Consider the following 17345-nt stretch of genomic DNA (forward strand, 5'->3'; position numbering starts at 1 on the left):
TTAAAAACTTTTAATTTTGCCGATGCGCAGGTCTACAGCGGCGCGCGCGCTGACCAGAAACCGGAGAGTTTTTTGGCCTAATGAGATAAGACACAAAAACCTCAGGTGACTGGAAATCAGCCTGATCACCTTTGCTACTGTAAACCTTTTCTTCAACCGGGTTTGTCACTGTTCGATTTGTTTCTGTAAAATATTGTTAAAAGTTTGCAAAAGCATCATTGCTGAACGCAGAGAGCGCCTTGCAGTCGACACAGGCTCTTAATAGACCATATTCGCGTGTACCAAATTTCAGTCGGATCCCTCGACGTAATGTATTCATTCGAAAACGTTAAATTTAAAGAGTCCGACTAAAAAAAATCCAGGTCATTTCTGGTCATGTCTGTTACTCAGTGCCCCGATAAACCTGTACGACTGTTTTGTGGTTGCTAATACACCCTTGAGGTCCCCTCTCTGTCTACAATTCACTTGGTGCTGTGAAAGTACAGTAGTACCAGTCACAACCCAAACAGCCGTCACCTTGCGGCACATGCCTGTCAACAAAGAGATCCACTTACTGCATGAAGCCATATGGGGCGAATTGGGAAGACTGGTCTTTCAACAGGCAGTCGTAATAGCTAGGTTACAGGGACGTGGCAGTCTTAAAGCTATGGTGACCCTGAAGGGACATAAAACTCACGACTAGTCGTGAATTTTTTTCGCGACGTCGTGAATGTGTTCACGACTACTTACGAATATTTTTCACAAAATGTTATGAATAAAATAAAATAAAATAAAATACTAGTCGGAAACTTTGTTGCGAATATTTTTCCCAGAGACCTGAAGGTTTCGATATTTGCCCAACAGGGACGCCAAGGCTTTTTAAGGCCTCCCAGAGCTACGGCTAAATTCAAGATACATGTACTTCCTTACCAGGAACAAGCCATGTGAAAAGCCAAACTTGTTTTTCTGAGCCATGTCGTTTCCCAATGCCCTTGTTTCTTTCTCAATGTACAGCTTCACTGATCACTTGGCATCGCACGTGGACAACCATGCAATAGTACACGTGCACGGTGACTTCACCGCTGTACATGCACAATGTTTGAGGCCAGGCCAGGCAGGCGCTTATCATTCAATATGTACTTGCCGTTTGTTATTGGCGCACAATACCCTCCAAGCTAATAAAAAAAACATGCGCGACTAGCTGTGAAAAACATGTAAGACATCGCGAAAATATTCACGACTAGAAGTGAACTTTGTGTCCCTTCAGGGCCACCATATTAAGAACATAAGTAGCTTGACAATTAAAAACTTTCGGCTTAATTCAACAAAAACTAACAAAATGGGATACGTTTTTTCCCCATGCCGCTTGCGCGGGGGATAAGGGTTTCGAATGTATACAACGACTGATACTGGGAAGCCCGCGAAAACAGCCTATTGGGGTTGCAAATATTCACAGCAAGAAGCGCGAAATTTTTGTGGTGGAGAACAGCGATCGATATGTGGACAGAAAGCGGAACTGCGCGCATGGGCGGCCAATGCCATACCCGACACACAAAGCAGTGTTCTCATTGGAGGAAGATGTAATAAACTCGCTGGGTCTTTCAATATTTGATTGGAACCCTGCGCCATATAAGTTTCAATGTAATGGAGCTATTTCGAGAGACAAAAGGCTGCTCCGAAACCTTCGTCTGGCAAAGCGATGGCGTCTAGGTAGATACCGTGCAAGATATGGGGCCTATGGGTACCCCCCACATGTCTAATCCCTATACACACTCTGGACTATATTGTTACCTAACACATCCCCAGTGGCGTAACTAGGGTGCTACAGCTGAGGGGGCACCTGGGGTACAAAATTTTTTTGTCACGGGGCACTGAAAATAGTTGAACTAGGTATATATATTTTTTGTCCATTTCAAAATTTCAAAGGGGGGGGGGCACCCAGGGGAACGGGCCTCCGTGGGGGGGGGTCGCCATCGGTGTGGTGTTATCGGTGTGTGGTATGAACATGTATACGTCTGTTGTACATGTAGGTCACTGGGTTGCTTTCCATGGGAACGAATTACACATCAGTTTTTTTCACGTACGCAAGTAAAAACTATCACACACGGACGTGAAACTAACATTTTTCACGCACGTACGTGAAACTATAACTAACACGGATGTGATGTACCCCTGATCGAGTTGGTTTCTACTGTTCCACGTACGTACGTAAATTAAATTAGTACGAACGTACGTGCAAAAAATTATCCTACTTTACCACTTATTTAGGTAATTTCATACATGTATCCGTTAAACCAACATTCCACAAGTTTCCCAAATGAGTTTAAATACTACTTTAAAAGGAGCATTTCTGCCTTATTTTCAAGAGTTCCTAGGGCTCTTTGTGTTAAGCTGTTTCTATCACACACGCTTTGAGGAATTTTTGGTTTCGTCACAGATGAGTTAGAGTCAAATATCATGTTGTAACTTGTTGTCAAGTCCTTTGAAATGCAGGAAACGAACTTGTGTCGAGGTGTCGTCGGGTGGAAAGCTATTCAAGGTTTGTTTTGATCCTGTTTGCCAGTATCCATGGCAACAGAAATCGATGCCAATTTAACGTGCTATTTGCTGTCGTTCTTGTCGTGTTTCAGCGACAAAATGCTCATCCCTTTGAGAAGCCCCTCGCTCCATCGAAAACAATTCAGGCCCGGTGTTGAGCCCATAATTTCCATCCACGTTTTGATTAGAAAAACACGTTTTCCACGATCATTGTTGTTGATACTTGGATCCCCAAGTTTTGTCTCTTATGATACAACCTTTAACAAAGCATGTTCCGCTCCCGCAGGACTACTATTATTCAAATGTGGTAGGTGCGGCTGGAACTTGACCAATTATACAGACTTTTTGTGTCATTTTACAGTGGTTCGGCAGTAGAGGTAACGCCGTATTACGAAAGAAATGCATGCATCAACTCAACTCACTCTCAACCAGATACGTTGTTCTTAGAAACTCATCAAGTTCTCCTGTTGTTTGTTATATCCAGAAATTTGACAGAATTCATCAATGGGAAATATATTTGGTAGATTGACTTCTATTGAGTAACAAAGGAATCAATTTGAGACAGATACAGCGTCACCTTCCTACTGTGATTTTGAATAACCAAACAAGTCTTCCCGGAAAGAGGGAAAACTGAAAACAAAAAATACGCGTACAACGTTTAAGATGCAACCCAGTCTTGCCATTGTGTATTTTGGTATGATCATCTAAGGTATTGTGGAAAGACTTTGAAAGGCAAACCCGACAAAAACAAGCAAACCAACCCAACCCGACCCCGTGTTCTCCTAAACGTTCAACGGAAATCCTTCTTGATCAATTCTAAGGACTGATTTCAAGATATTCGTCCGATTTGTCCCGCATAGTTTCGCTTTCTATTGATAGGCCTATTTATGCAGTAACACTGAAATCGAGTTGGTTCCCAAAATGCTGATCGTCGGTAATGGATGTAAATAATCATTTAAGATGTCAGCAAAGAATTATTCTGGAAATTTAGTGCAGGAATACCCTTCTCCTCAGCAAGCCACCAAAAATGCAACAAGAAAAACGCTAATAAATAAATTAGTTGCGTCCGTGCAAAATATCTAAAATCTAAACAAACATTCTTCGACGTGATACGGTTTTTTTTTTCAAATAGATTGTGAGTTTTTCAAAAATCCTTTTTCAATAATTATGTAGTTATAGGGCTTTATATTACGACACAAACCACTTGCGAAACAAAAAAGTGTGATAGTAATCAAAGTAGGGTAATCGTGTGATATTATTTACATATAAACAGCGAAATAAACGGCAGAAAAATAAAGTCACTCCATAAAATGTTTTAAAAACCAAGATAAATGAATAATAGATATCATATGATGGAAAAGAGTTTTTGTGTTCGGTTTTCCCCTCATGAACCATCTGATAGCTAAAAAAAGAAGATAAGAAGAAAGCGAAATGCACATCCTGACTTTAATTAAAAGTTGAGAATACCTCTCAAGAATCGCTTCCCCTTTGTGGATGCAGGGGATTTCTACTTCTTTGTACATGTAAATGATAGAAGTTCCGATAAACAGGGTGTTTTTTCCTCTTCGCTCGTTTTCCAAAGCCTCTTTCCTATCTCGCTCTCTCCTGGCAAACCCCACAACCTAGAATATCGACCGCTTCTGGAGGAATAATAGCGAGCGCACGCGCGGGGACTCTGACAAGGCCGGCCGCATCTTTGGCAGCCATCCGTTACCACGGCAACAGATGTAAGCAATCAACACTGCTCGGCGGTAGCTCATCAAGCTTGTACAAGCAGGGACGCTCTTTGTCATACAAGGACATAGGGTAGGTAGAGAGAGACGGGGAAAAAAGCAAGACCGACCTCAAACATCGCTGATGTTTCAAAACCTGTTGCGCGTACGTACCACGGTTCCTACCAATCTGTCTCGCTTACAATGGCAGAAGTGTTTTCCCTGTCCACGTGGGGAGAGATATAATTGATGGAATTGTAGCAATTTGGTCTCGATCAAAGATGTGCGACTGCACACTGACAGCTCTATATGGACCATTCTCTGTTCGACAAAAACAGGAAATTCTATAACTGAATTCCTTCCTTGGCCTCTGAAAATGGCCCAGTAATATATACCTACCGACCAAGAGTTTCCAAGAGTTTTTGGAACATTGCTTTTGGTATAAAAAAAACCTGTTACTGTCTGATGTCGCACATGTAACCGATCCTTATTTGACCTTTGACCCATAATGGAACAATCAACAAGAAAACATTGACAATTTTAAACTTAAGTCAGTAGATTACTATTAACAGCATAATGGAAATATACATCCATTGGATCATTTTCAGAGGCCAACGAAGGATGTCGGTTATAGGATTTCCGAGAATGGCCTCTGCCGGCTGTGCAGATTGAGTACATTTTCTTTCCTTCTGTATCCCTCACATTTTTCAATCCTCCGATTTCAATATGAATTTGCATACACCTTAGGGGCTTAGGGTTCAGAAGCTAATTAGAAACTTAAAGACAAAAAACTTTATTGCTAAGAAGTACATGCATTGATAGAAAATGGCTGGAAATTCGCAACATTTTAGCGTCCATTCGGGTAAAAATAGAGCTTCTGCAATTCTTGCGAAGTACTCATCCAACACAGGTTAATGTTGGAAAAGGAATATGGGCTTGGCCATTGATTTGGGTCTACAAGCGAAGGGGAAGGTTTATATTAGCGAAACCAGTTTTCAACAAAGCAATGTTGCACAACCAAAAGAGAAAGCACATGACGCACTAACTGTTCCTCTGGGTAAATGTTCAGAGTTGGAAACTGTAACAAAACATTTTGGAGGTGAAAGCAAAGGAAGTAGGCTCTTTTGGATGAAAATATGATGCGGTGGGACATTACGTCCGGAGGATCCCTGCTTCGGTCTTTATTCTATTTTGCTTGTGCCTGTACACTGAGATCAGTTTCGCAAGTGATGATCCGTTCGTCATTTAAAAACAATATATGGAAAAATGATTCTGCTCACCTCGTTAAAAAAAAGTGTGAGAGTGTAAATATCCCCTGCGATACTTTTATTTAATTAACTTATCTGGGAACCGTCGCCAGTGGCGTGTCCTAGGGAGGACACTGGAGATATAATTGCCATTAGAAGAAAAAAATTGAAACGCAAGCAACGGTGGTAGCACCTCTCTTCGGGAGGGGAACATTCCATACAGATTTGCCCAACTCCATCCCAGACTCGACACCCGTCAACACACCACACTCTTCGGACTTTCTTCTCTGGGGCTAGAGCCAAGGGAAGAGTCAAAGTCGCCGCCCACAAGAGCAAACAAAGGCCATCGTCGGCCTGCGTCCTAATTATTTGCTGGGGCTGGCACAAACACGCACCCGTGGACAATGGCTGCTGCCGGTGCTCAGCGGCTTCTATGAACGCACGTGCTATCCGCTTTGAGCGGAACAAAAGAGGAGGTGGTGTTTTTTTACTCATCGCATAGGTGCGCAAGTACATGCGCGTTTGACGCGGAGTGTGCGTAGCAAATTTATTCCGGCATGTATAGTTTTTGCGTACACGTAGAACGCTTGCAAGAACCCGCTTGTAACCACCCGTCTTTCTTTCGCCTTTTGGGGGGTGTACTTCAGCTTGGGACGGATGGAGTGCAGAAGTCAATAAATCACATGCACACTTAATAATGTGTGTAAAAGGCATTAGCGAGAGTACCAGCGCCTGAACCAGTGCGCGCGTGTACTCCATTCGTTTTTACGGCATGACGTCACCTTTCGGTACTCTTATACCATAAGCCGTAGCGACGGACAAGTTCGAGTTGTGGCTCCGGCCACCTCCAACGAACCGTGCGTAATTGCAGGCCGCTCGGAAATAACTGGGACACGGCTCATTGGTCAGCAACTGGGCGATTTTCTGTGCACAGGTTACCAAGCAAAAAACGACCAGTGGTCGACATAATGGTCGTCGCCCGTATTTGCCCAATTACAAGCAAACAAAATTCCAACATGGTCAATACGGCATTGTGACCGGACATGATGGAGGCCCTGTTCAAAGACCTGTTGGCATCAAGGGTCAATATTCGCCTCCTCCAACGCCCTCACCGGGGCAAATACTACATGTATTGACAAAACCTTGCGAACGAATTGTCAGAGCTGTCGACGCCCGAGGTATTGCGGGCTACTAATACTGTCGTAATCAAATCATGTATATATTGAATGCACACGTGTCACGCGCGAGCGGAAGGTTTGATCCGTGCTGATTGTTAAAATGAACTCAGTCAAATGAGTGGGCGGACCCCATGCAAAAGCATTGCCAACGTCATGCTCAAGAACGGCAGCAAAGCAAGATGTGAAACACTGAAGAAATATCGATCGCAACCTCTCATTTCAACAGAGGGCGCCCAAAGAGCGTTAAACAACGGGGAAAACAAGACTACCCGCGTGTTATTTCAGTAATACCACCACCTTGAACAATGAAGCACCCAAAAGGAGGGCCTCAGAGGGCTTGAGAGGCTCTGCTGTCTTTATTGTTTTTCTTCGCCTTCCTCCGGATCCACTACTGAATTGTCGTCGTTTGCTGTCACGGCTGGTGTTCCTTCCACAAACAGCAGGAAAAGACATTCAACACTCACCTCTTGTCCGCATTTGAGCGATCCACCTGCGGTATCGTCTTCCGATGCCTCCAGACACTTCCTCGAGGTCAATCCCCAGGAGCGAGAATGGGACGGTCAGTCTTGTAGCGAGGGAGTCGAGGGCTATCGTGGCGTTGCGGGACATCTCCTTCTGGGGGCACACCTTACAGCCGACGGACCGGTCCTCCCCGGCCCAGCAGTTGACGTTGTAGAGGGCGGGCAGCTGCGGGTTGTCCTGGCCGATCCACTCGTCGACTTGCCCGCGGAGCGTCTTCAGCAGGCTTTCGAATTCCAGGCCGCCCGTGACGTTGAATGACACCGTGCCGTAAGCGCCGTAGAGCGCGCTGTAGTTCTCACCTGTGAGATACCGTGTGAGGACTTCTCCGCCACGTCCACCCATATCGGTGTTATTGCTAAGGCCTTCGAAATCACCATTGTCGGGTAAACTACGATCACCATCAATTCCCATCTCACCCGAACCTTCGACAAATGTAAGAAAAACTGGGTCTTATATTTTGAATAGTTACGAGAATTTAACAGTGGTTCGTTCATTATCAAACTTCTGCCTTCTCTAACCGGAAGAATCTGCGGATACCCAACATAGGGAAAACCATCCCAAAATATTGTGCCAAGGGTAAATTACGAAACAAGTTCTTCCGCATTATGATCAAGATGAAGCGCTCATTTTCCCTGAAAGAGATTGAAACACTTTCAAATGAATGCTCCAAAAGGTATTAAAACTAAATGGGGAAAATAAAATGGAAGCCGGGAGATGACCCTTACCCACAGCATGCATGATCACGTCTGAAATCTGAGCTTGCAGTAAACTATTCAGGAAGTGTTCAAACAGTGCCACTCTAGATCCGCTCTCCAGGTGTTCGTCAATGGTCTGTTCCTCCTCTGTCGTGAAGAACAGCACGCCGTAGTAGGCTAGCTTTTGCAGTAGTTCCACGCGCTTGGAAATGTTGAAATCTTCCATTTCTGGGGGATGAAAGCCGTACTCCGCTTGTTCTTCGGTCGGTTGGGTCGGCTCGGGCTCTCTAGCTGATCGGCTATTTCTTTCCATGGGTATTTCGTGATGATCCAAGCTCTCGTTTCTGCCAAGTATAGGCGGTGGGGTCAATGCCGGCTGATAACCAGCCATCGAATCGCGGAAGTATTCCATGGTCGCGTTCTGCACGATGCCTCCCCAGATTTTGGACGCTGCGACGACCTCCGAGGCCAACGCCCCGTACGCGTCGATCAGGGCCAGCTTGGGCAGGGATTCCTCGATGAGGCTCTGTACGATGGAAATTTGCAGCGGCGACTTGCGCCCACGACCCTCAAGCCACGCTTCGGTGAACTTGCCGAAGGTTGCATTAATCGCTCGCGGTATGTCGGGGAGGTCGAGCTGGGGACGCCCGTCTCGCCCAAGACGCATCTGGGCGCACCCTCGCCGTAAAGGGTGCGGGTTAGGGTTAGCCCCTTCGAGTGCTGGAATCGGGTATAAGCAGATGGCGAAGGCCAGGATCCCCATCGGGAATCCAGACCAGCCCATTTTGAAATTGTACACTGGAAGGAGAAAAGAAAAAAGAATCCGGTTCGTAAGTGTGACGTCACTTCAGTTTAAACCACGCCCACTGCCTATGTACTGCACATAGAATTAAACGCATTGATCTCCGTTTACATGGAACCATGTAACCGGAAGTTAACATGCAACTTCAACGATCGTCCAGTGGGAGCCTGCAAATCGTGGCTCGTCTGCCTTTGTGACGAAGTCACTTACGAACCGGATAGGTACAGAAGAATGTTATACATCCCATTCACACAAAAAAGTTTCTGGGGAGCAAACAATGGACATTGTGAATGATTAATTATAAACCAACATATGACGTCATTATTTTCCTTTGTTGTTAGTCGACTTATTTCTGCGTTGAGGCAGGTTCACAGCGCAGTGAGGCGTATGACGCAAGTATTGTTAACTCTACTAGGCAATGCTTTTTCTCAAAGTCTTTTCGGGTGTTTTAGATATTCATATCCCTAAAATATAAATTAAAAATCCCATGCTCCCGGGTGGATTGATGGTGAGGTGCGCCATGCCCAAAACAAGGCCAAATTTGCCTAGAGGTGAGCCCGCAAATCGGACTCTGCCGATCATTGTGCAATTATTAGAAAACTACGCAACAGTTACAAGAATCTCGACTTATGAGCACAATCACTACATTGACACCAGCTGCACTGCCATCGTGGACACCCCGAAGCATTTTTGGTCATTCTTTACAGCAAAGACCCAGACGAAGTCTTTACCTGATGTTGTTTACTCTAGCAAGGCTAACACGGCTTCTAACGCATAATATGCGTTAGAAGCTAAGTGTGATAGTGTGATAGCAGGAGCGCTGCACAGCGGCGACCACTTCGCTTTTCTTGTCAGTTTTATTTCATAGTTATTTTATTAATCATAAAGGAAATTACATCTCTGCGTACAAGCCTAATTAAAAACATACAAAAATTAGCATTCAAAAAACATGTACTGAATCTAATTAAAATACAGAATTAATACATTACAAATAATTAAAAATCATCAATACCACATCTTATCAAAGTTTGTCTATTCCCCTTGTATGTCTCAAATTGCATGCAGCAATGGCCCTAGGGATGAAAGAATATTTATAACGCTGTGTCCTCGTCGTCAGTAGTCGCAGTCTCCCACTTCGTTCGTTTCGTCGCTCGTCAAACTCACCTCCCAGGGGGTGAGTTACGTCACTCAGTACTTTGTCAGTCCTGTCTGTCATTCGTCTGTCGTACGCAAATTTTACAAGGGGGCATAAATCGTGTGTCTGCCTCCCATCAGCAGTGTACAGAGTAAAAAGACACGGTTAAAGAACTGTCCCCCGAGGGGCACCTGTACTGGTGTAAAAAGTATCTAAGATAACAAAAGAAGACATGATATTGGGTTCTGTTGGTTAAATGACTAAAATCCATGCAATCAAATTTTCGGGAACATTCATGTTTCTCATTTTCTCTACCAAAATATGTGGTTGAACACTCCTCTTAATTTAAGTGAAACTCCGCTTACAATGCACATTATTATGATAAGTGTTTTTACCCTCTGGTGTTTGATGAGATCTAATGTGTAACAACTGAGATCAGAAACAAAACCGTATCGTCTATGCGAAAAATTGAAAACCCTGGTTCCTTTGAGGTTAGCGGTATGAGTCATATCATGCTGCATTGGCTTTGCGAAATACTGAATTTGGGGAAAAACAGGGAAAAAAATACTTGCATTGAGTTTGATAAAGAATAGAATACCACAACGTTGGGGTTCGGAAGATCCTTGTCGTATATCCTTTAGGAGTTAGACAATAGACAGAGGAGTGTAACCCAAGGCAAGAAATGTATCGACCCTGTGAACAAGCGCACTTTAGAAAATTCTGGCCACTTGCCATTGATTTCCCATGCGTAAAAAAGGACACGTGAAAACATGAGAACACACAATACCATCGCAATATTCTCAGTAAACTTGAAGCGAGTAGGTCAAGGCCCGCTCTGTCTCATCCGGTAGGCGTGCAAAACGTAGTATGTTGAATGGATCAGGGCACATCATCTGGCCTCGTCTGCTGATGGTAACTTATGTTTATTTTCAATGTATAACCTTGGTACCTTGGTTGAACATTTTTGACTACATTTCCATGATTTGACATGTTAACAGTCTAATATTCAGTGTGCCCTCCTTTATTTCTGATTGCTTAGACTGGCTTTTTTTTTACCCATGCTGCCTTGCAGACAAAATGTCATATAAGACCTGCCTTTGCAAAAAAATTCATTCAAATGGGTATACAGCACTGCACTGATGTTATGCATCACTGTAAAAACATGTTATGTAATCATTCAATGAGACAATGTAATTCAGGCCCTGTGACAGAAATACAAATAAAATTCCAGGTGGTCTTAAACGTTTTTGCAAATAACTGTATTTCAAAACTGTCGTATTTCTAAGCACTCTCTCAACCACTGCATGTGCATAATTTGGCTGGCCCTACTAGAATATGCTTGGTAAATTCCCCCAGGAAATGTGGCACTTAGGCTAAACACAATTCAAAAACAAAATATAAAAAAAGAAACAATCTCTGTTGGGAAGGCTTGTTGACTGAGAAGAGTTAATGGTGAGAAAAACCTTGATGTTTCCACCAATGCCTTTCAATGCTGAGAATAACATATTTAAAAATTGATAAAATAGTCTTTCCATATAGGGGCAAGCCGGTATCGGATCACTGTACATTTTTTCCGATATTGCAGCAATGCAAAATAATTCCATTTTTGTCGTTCAAGAATGAATGCGTTGTTTCTATGTCATCATCGTGGAGAGCGCTGTTGCGAAATCGTGCCCAATTTCCGTCGTCCTAAGTTCAGTTAAAGTCACAATAAAAACAAAGCGGAATGATGAAATCAATTCGAGAAAAAATTCCGACAAATAACCGACACCACCTTGTCATTTCAACAGAAACAGAGACCTGACGTTTAGTACATCATTAATCAACGATTTTGAGTGGCATGAGGCAAGCAGTTTCCCTTCATCAATTGCCGATTAAATTTCCCTCTATAGTAAGGTCACGAGATGAAAACTTCGTATACATGTAGTTGAAAAAAGAAGACTACAAAGGCTTTCCCAAGGACTATAAAAGAACATCAATTTGTCTCAATACTCACAATAAAGCCCCCTTTGTTTTCCAAAACAGGTCATGCAGACGAAACGACGGCACAGCGACTGCAGTGCATTTAAGTCATATCATGACAAAAGCCTGTCACAGCGACTGCGGGCGTGGTATATGTTGGTTTTCCGCTGAGAAATGACATCCACTCACCATCAGTAATAACGTCAGGCACCGCAAAGCCTTCTTAAATCATCGATATGCGTCTCCACGTGTTGTTCGTTACCAGGCAACCGGTGCAAGGAAGTGCATTTCTAACGAACCTGCCAACACACACATTAATTTAACGGACTTTGTGTGCTTGAGGAGACAATGCTTTGTTCTATTGTATTAAAGCATTCCAGTGTGAAATGCAGGATTGAAAATGCTCCTACATGAACCAGACTTATACTTTACCGGGTCGAAATTTTAACCAATTTTCCCTTACACAATCTACATCATTTTTTTTTACAGATAATTACGTATTAAAAATTCATCCTTTTAAATTATTTCCAAAAGACCGTTTGTCTGAAAACCTTGTGGAGACGGTAATCTTTACATGATCAGAATTTCTGTATGGAAACTTTTTCTACCTATTCTCCTAGGTCTCCACAGCCCATGGGAACATTTTAGAAACAGCGGTTCACAGTATCAGATGAACAAAGCATTGTCTCCACAAGGGAAGGGATGTGTACGTGTCTACGAAGTGATGAATGTGCACACACACGATACGAGGGCAGGTAAGCAAGTCGTTACGCAAGCTCGTTTTGTAGCGCCCTGCTCCTGAGTAACAGTCGTTCACGGTGAGCTTTAAATTACGTCCCTGTGACATTATGGTGAGATGATGCAAACTCACAAAACACATTGCACACACAGATTAACAATAACTGAACGCTAAGGCAAGAAGGACAAAAGATACACAACAGTAAATATAGAATGTATAGAAATATTTCTTAGTGTTCATGTCTACGTGTGAATATCCTGTTGTTGTTTAGATTTGAATTTTTTTCGTGACTAACAGTATTCCTAGTGACCCATTCAAATTGAACCCCGCATAATGAGCGTTTGCATCCGTAATCATTCCCTTCACCAGTGTGATATTGTCGTGTACTTATCAACTTCGTTTCTGCACTTGAAATCGAAAGAAAAGGCAATTTTTTTAATGTGTGTGTGTCATCGAGCGTGTCTCTTAAAAACGACCTGCGATGCTAATCCTTCTAATTGGCTGGTTGCCATCAGCAGAGTAAATGCGATAGCGTATGAATTTACGGACTCTACAAACTGCTAGCTTTACCGGCGTATAAACTCGTATCATAAGTTGGCGCCAAGGATGGTTTTCATAGGGCTTCCCGAGTGACGTTCGCAGTAATGACTTTAACCTTGGTTCTACATATTTGATCTATGAAATCATTATCATAATGTAATTTCAAGCCAAATGACCGAGTCGCATATTGGGTCTATCGATTAGCTTATTACTGGGGAAGCGACTTAATACTAGCCCGTGAAACCTAGTGCGCTACTTTTTTTCAGTAGCTGGGGTGACCAATGATTCATGAAGAGGGGACAATGCAATACACCATTTAAGACATTTCAAAAACGAGAACCCATTACGTCGCTTCGGTAGCTTAGTAGGTAGTGATTTGAACTACAGATCCGTAGCCCCTGGTTCGAATCCGACCCATTTGTGCTATTCATTTTCCAATTTTATCATTGTGTTCGGGATTTCCTTTTTCAATTGATGCAGAAACAGAGTCCAAGCATGAACCCTCTAAGAGTCTTGAGAAAAATAGCAGACCAGGTTTCATGGGTTAGTATGTAGTCACTTCCTATTACTGGAGGGCACTGTGCATGAAGAAGAGCGACCTCATTCTTTTTATTCTGAATTCCTCGAGAGTTTCTCTCGTCCACATGGCCCGCAAGCGTGCGTTTTATTCCTCAACTTTTCGGGGAGAAGATTTGAGTTGAAAATGGTTCTTGAGAGGAAACTAGTTTTCAGGCTCCGTAGAAGCAAGCTTCCCCTGTCGATGTTCCAAACTCCAATTTCCTTTGAAAAGGAAATTACAAAGAGTCACGATGATAGCCCGTTTCAAATAGGGTTTTCCAACGTGTTTTGAAAAAAAAATCTCCCCCTACAGGGCGCTGTATTGGGTGAATGTATGACATACTTTTTTGTCAAGCACTCATTGGATGGAGTTTATTTGAACACTCCGCTCCGAGCAGGAACAAAAAAGGGGGTATTTTTAAATGAAATTGGCAGTCCTTTGGCGAGGAATTTATTCTGGAATGTATGGTCTTCGGTAGTCTTGCCCCAAGACTCGTTCTACTGTTTTGGCCGGTGCACCGTACAGGGGACATGCGCTGGTGAGCACAGCCGAAGTTACCATGAATAATTGCGCGTGTGCACTGCCGAACGCGCAATTATTCATGGCATTGCTCGGAATTTTTCGGATAAGTCCGCCAGAATCAACAGGACTATTTTTCTAGCAGTTCGTCTCTTGTAAATATAGCGCCCTCTACTGGCAGTGATATTCGGCTGTGCTCGCCGGCGCAAGTCGCCTGCACGGTGCACCAGCCAAATGATAAAACCAGTCTAGGGGCAAAACTGAAGAACCCGGTTAGAAAACTTGTACCAGTCTGTCGGATAACACATCCGTGTGTGTGTGACACATACACGCTGGTGAATTAGGGCCGCAAGTTAACCACAGTTTTTTGCGCGTCGGGGAGTTGTGACTTATTTCCTTCCTAAAATTTGTTGTGAAAGTCAAAATGCCCTTCCCAAGCGCCCTGTATCGGCCAGCAATATTTCATTTATTATGCGACCTATTTTCTTCTGCTGCATTATTAGCATTACATTGCATTTTTGCATACGTAGGTCGAATTATAAGTTTACGTTATTTCCTTGTCCTTGAATGCTTCCTGACGATGCTTCTAGTAACATACCAAGGAAAACTACAAAGAGCGCCACCAAGCGCTTGACAACTACGCACATCCCTGTGCATAAATAGGAATGTTTGCAAAAACGACACACGAAGGTTTTTGGGGGGGGGGTAATAACCATAATATTCCAGCAAGAAAACTTTCGAGGGAATTAATCCCTGCTTACTAAACGAGCAGCATAGGCCTTTGTGACACATTATTGTCGAACACATTTTCACCATTGTGATTTTGGCCGTAATAATTCAATTTGCTGTCCTGATTTTTGCTTTTTCAATTTCCATCTCTACAGTCTGTTTACTCCACACCCTCGCTTCGTTTCTGGGTCTAGACGACATTTTCGTAGTGTAGTTTTTCTCCACCAATATCTACTGATTTTAAATAGAATGTCACGAGTTGAGAAGACATGGCTTGTCGTAGTACCAATGACTGTTGAAAAAAGAAATCAGTCTTACATAGCGTGATGGTTGTAACCAAAGATCGTATTGTGCCGCGTAGCGGTGCAAGATGGAGAACTTCACCGTGAATACACAAAACGTTGTAATCGCTTGGGCGCCTTAGGTAGGCAATAGTGCGTGCTAATGCACAGGCGCAGGCGCCTCGACAGGCACGCGCATCTGCGCAGATGCATCACGGTTGCACTACACCAAATACGCGCCCATAGAAAACAGTGCAAAATCGGACAGAAATAGCGCCGCCTGTTAACTCTCGTGAAAAAGTTGGCCTCCGTTCTTTCACTGGAAATTCAAGATTATGGCCGGGAGATCACTTTTCGTTTCAATTTCATGAGGCTTAGCCACGAATTTTTTTTAATCCGCCTTTGAACGAAGATACCCCAAAATAGCAGTAAAACTAAGCGCTCATTTCTGAATGTAGCCGCCCGCCTCTATCCAAAATAGCTCCGCAATTTCGGGCTTTTTTGTGAAAGAAATGCCCTGAACTGGAAACTATCAGTCCTAAATTCGAGATTTATTGAAAAACTCTATGATGCCTCCTGATTATGGCCCGTCTTATTGTAAAAAAAACCCGTGGGATCACAAAACATTAATGAGCTCGCGCGCAGAAATACAACCATTTGGTGGAATGCATCCCTTACGTACGTCGGCGATAACACCTTTTTTCAGAGTTCTCTATTTTGCGCCGCCAGGCGGCGCTATACGATCTTTGGTTTTAACCACTATGTAATACATGGTCTTCTATGACGTCTGAGGACGGATCAAGATTGACAAGTCACCAAAGTCAGTAAAAATGTGTTTGTTATAAGTAGTGAGTAGCCCACAGATTTAACTTGGACGATATTCTAAATCCTCTAATTGGAGTCCGATAGTGATAATCATTACGTTCAAATTCCTTATGAAGATGCATGATTAAATTTCTCGCGAAATGTCATTCGTGTTTCGCAACGCCTATCAATCAAGATGATGGAACTAATTATAAGAAAGGTCGGTAAATCAAAACGAGTGTCTCGGCGCCGAAGGTGTGATCGTAAAGGTGTGACCTACGTAGGATCTGTCCGTGTGCTATACTTGGAACAGACAGTGCCAGGTATAACACATCATAGGGCCGGGGACAGAATAAGGTCAGTGGATCAGCGCTTGCGGACTTGCGACTGGCCACTAGCTATCTCCTTCTTAAGCCAAGTCGTGTCAGTTTGTACCGCTTGAGTAATCGATTTTAATTGCTCGACCAGCTGCCAGCATATGGAGTCGAAGAGAGAAACAACTGATTTATTTATTAGCGCCGCGCCCTGGTGCGTCTTCTTCGAAAACGAGTTTTCTTACAAAGGTTGTTCCGTGAGGGGAAAACTAAAGTGAGGTCATACTTACGCAACGAGTGTGATAGAGTCGACCGGTATCTTCTTGTTTTCGCAAGAGTAGGGACAGCAGAGAAAGGTGAAAACTTCATACTTGGGGCAGAATATACGATTCAAGTTTATATCCTTTCAAAGAGGTAATTCTGATGTTGACTTTTATAACGTCATGCCATGAAGCATATTTCATTCTAGCATATGTAGGCCTTGGAACACATGCTTGGTGTATAATTAACACAGAGTGGTATGGACCTAATGTAAATATCTCACGGTGTATAACACAGATTTAGACGTATAGTTCAATTAAACTGTGCCGCTTTGGGTCTGGTTACTAGCGGAAGCCGTAAGCATGTAACCACATTTTTACCCGGTTACTAACACGGCCCCCAAGCACATCAAAATCCACAGTCGTAAATCGCTTTTGCTGCCAAAAAGCCCAAGCCAAAAAAATGTTTTAAAAAAGTCCATAGGTTCTGATCCACCACCCCTTCTTTTTTTGGAAACACCCCTCTTGTCCCAGTAAACTGCACGTGTTTGTGCAGGGAGTGCCCAAATTTTTATACGGAGACTGGCAGCGTGTTGCGTAGCGGCCCGGCCCAGTGTGTTATGCCGGTAGTTTAACACCGCCCACGTGGGCGAAGGGCTTTCAACAAATGGAAATGTTCAAACTGCAGTAGTCATTTGACTGAGCAGTTTAGGGTGTGGTCTCTCGAATGTGTGCACAACCGTACCCGACATGCTTTACTCGCTGGAATAATGTTGCCCCGCACGCATTCGCGGCCTTGGGTAGAATTTAATGTCGCTGGCTTCGGCAAA

General features: G+C 43.4%; 1 protein-coding gene across 2 annotated transcripts in view; it reads right to left on the bottom strand.

The window, feature by feature from the left end:
* Positions 1 to 17345, bottom strand: part of LOC110984050 (uncharacterized) — a 71154-nt gene that overhangs the window by 40186 nt on the left and 13623 nt on the right. The window contains exons 1-3 of one of the 2 annotated variants that reach the window (XM_087130891.1): positions 11805 to 11959; positions 7902 to 8669; positions 7119 to 7598 (exon numbers count right to left, since the gene is read on the bottom strand). In XM_087130891.1, coding sequence (XP_086987017.1) covers positions 7119 to 7598; positions 7902 to 8669; positions 11805 to 11838 — 1282 coding nt within the window. In that variant the 5' untranslated portion in view covers positions 11839 to 11959. Of the gene's footprint in view, positions 1 to 7118; positions 7599 to 7901; positions 8670 to 11804; positions 11960 to 17345 lie in introns of those variants that run through there. The other variant, XM_087130893.1, reaches the window with a different exon arrangement.

Source organism: Acanthaster planci, linkage group LG21, assembly GCF_054643075.1.
Source record: "Acanthaster planci isolate LZ-2023a linkage group LG21, COTS_SCS, whole genome shotgun sequence".
NCBI lineage: Eukaryota > Metazoa > Echinodermata > Asteroidea > Valvatida > Acanthasteridae > Acanthaster > Acanthaster planci.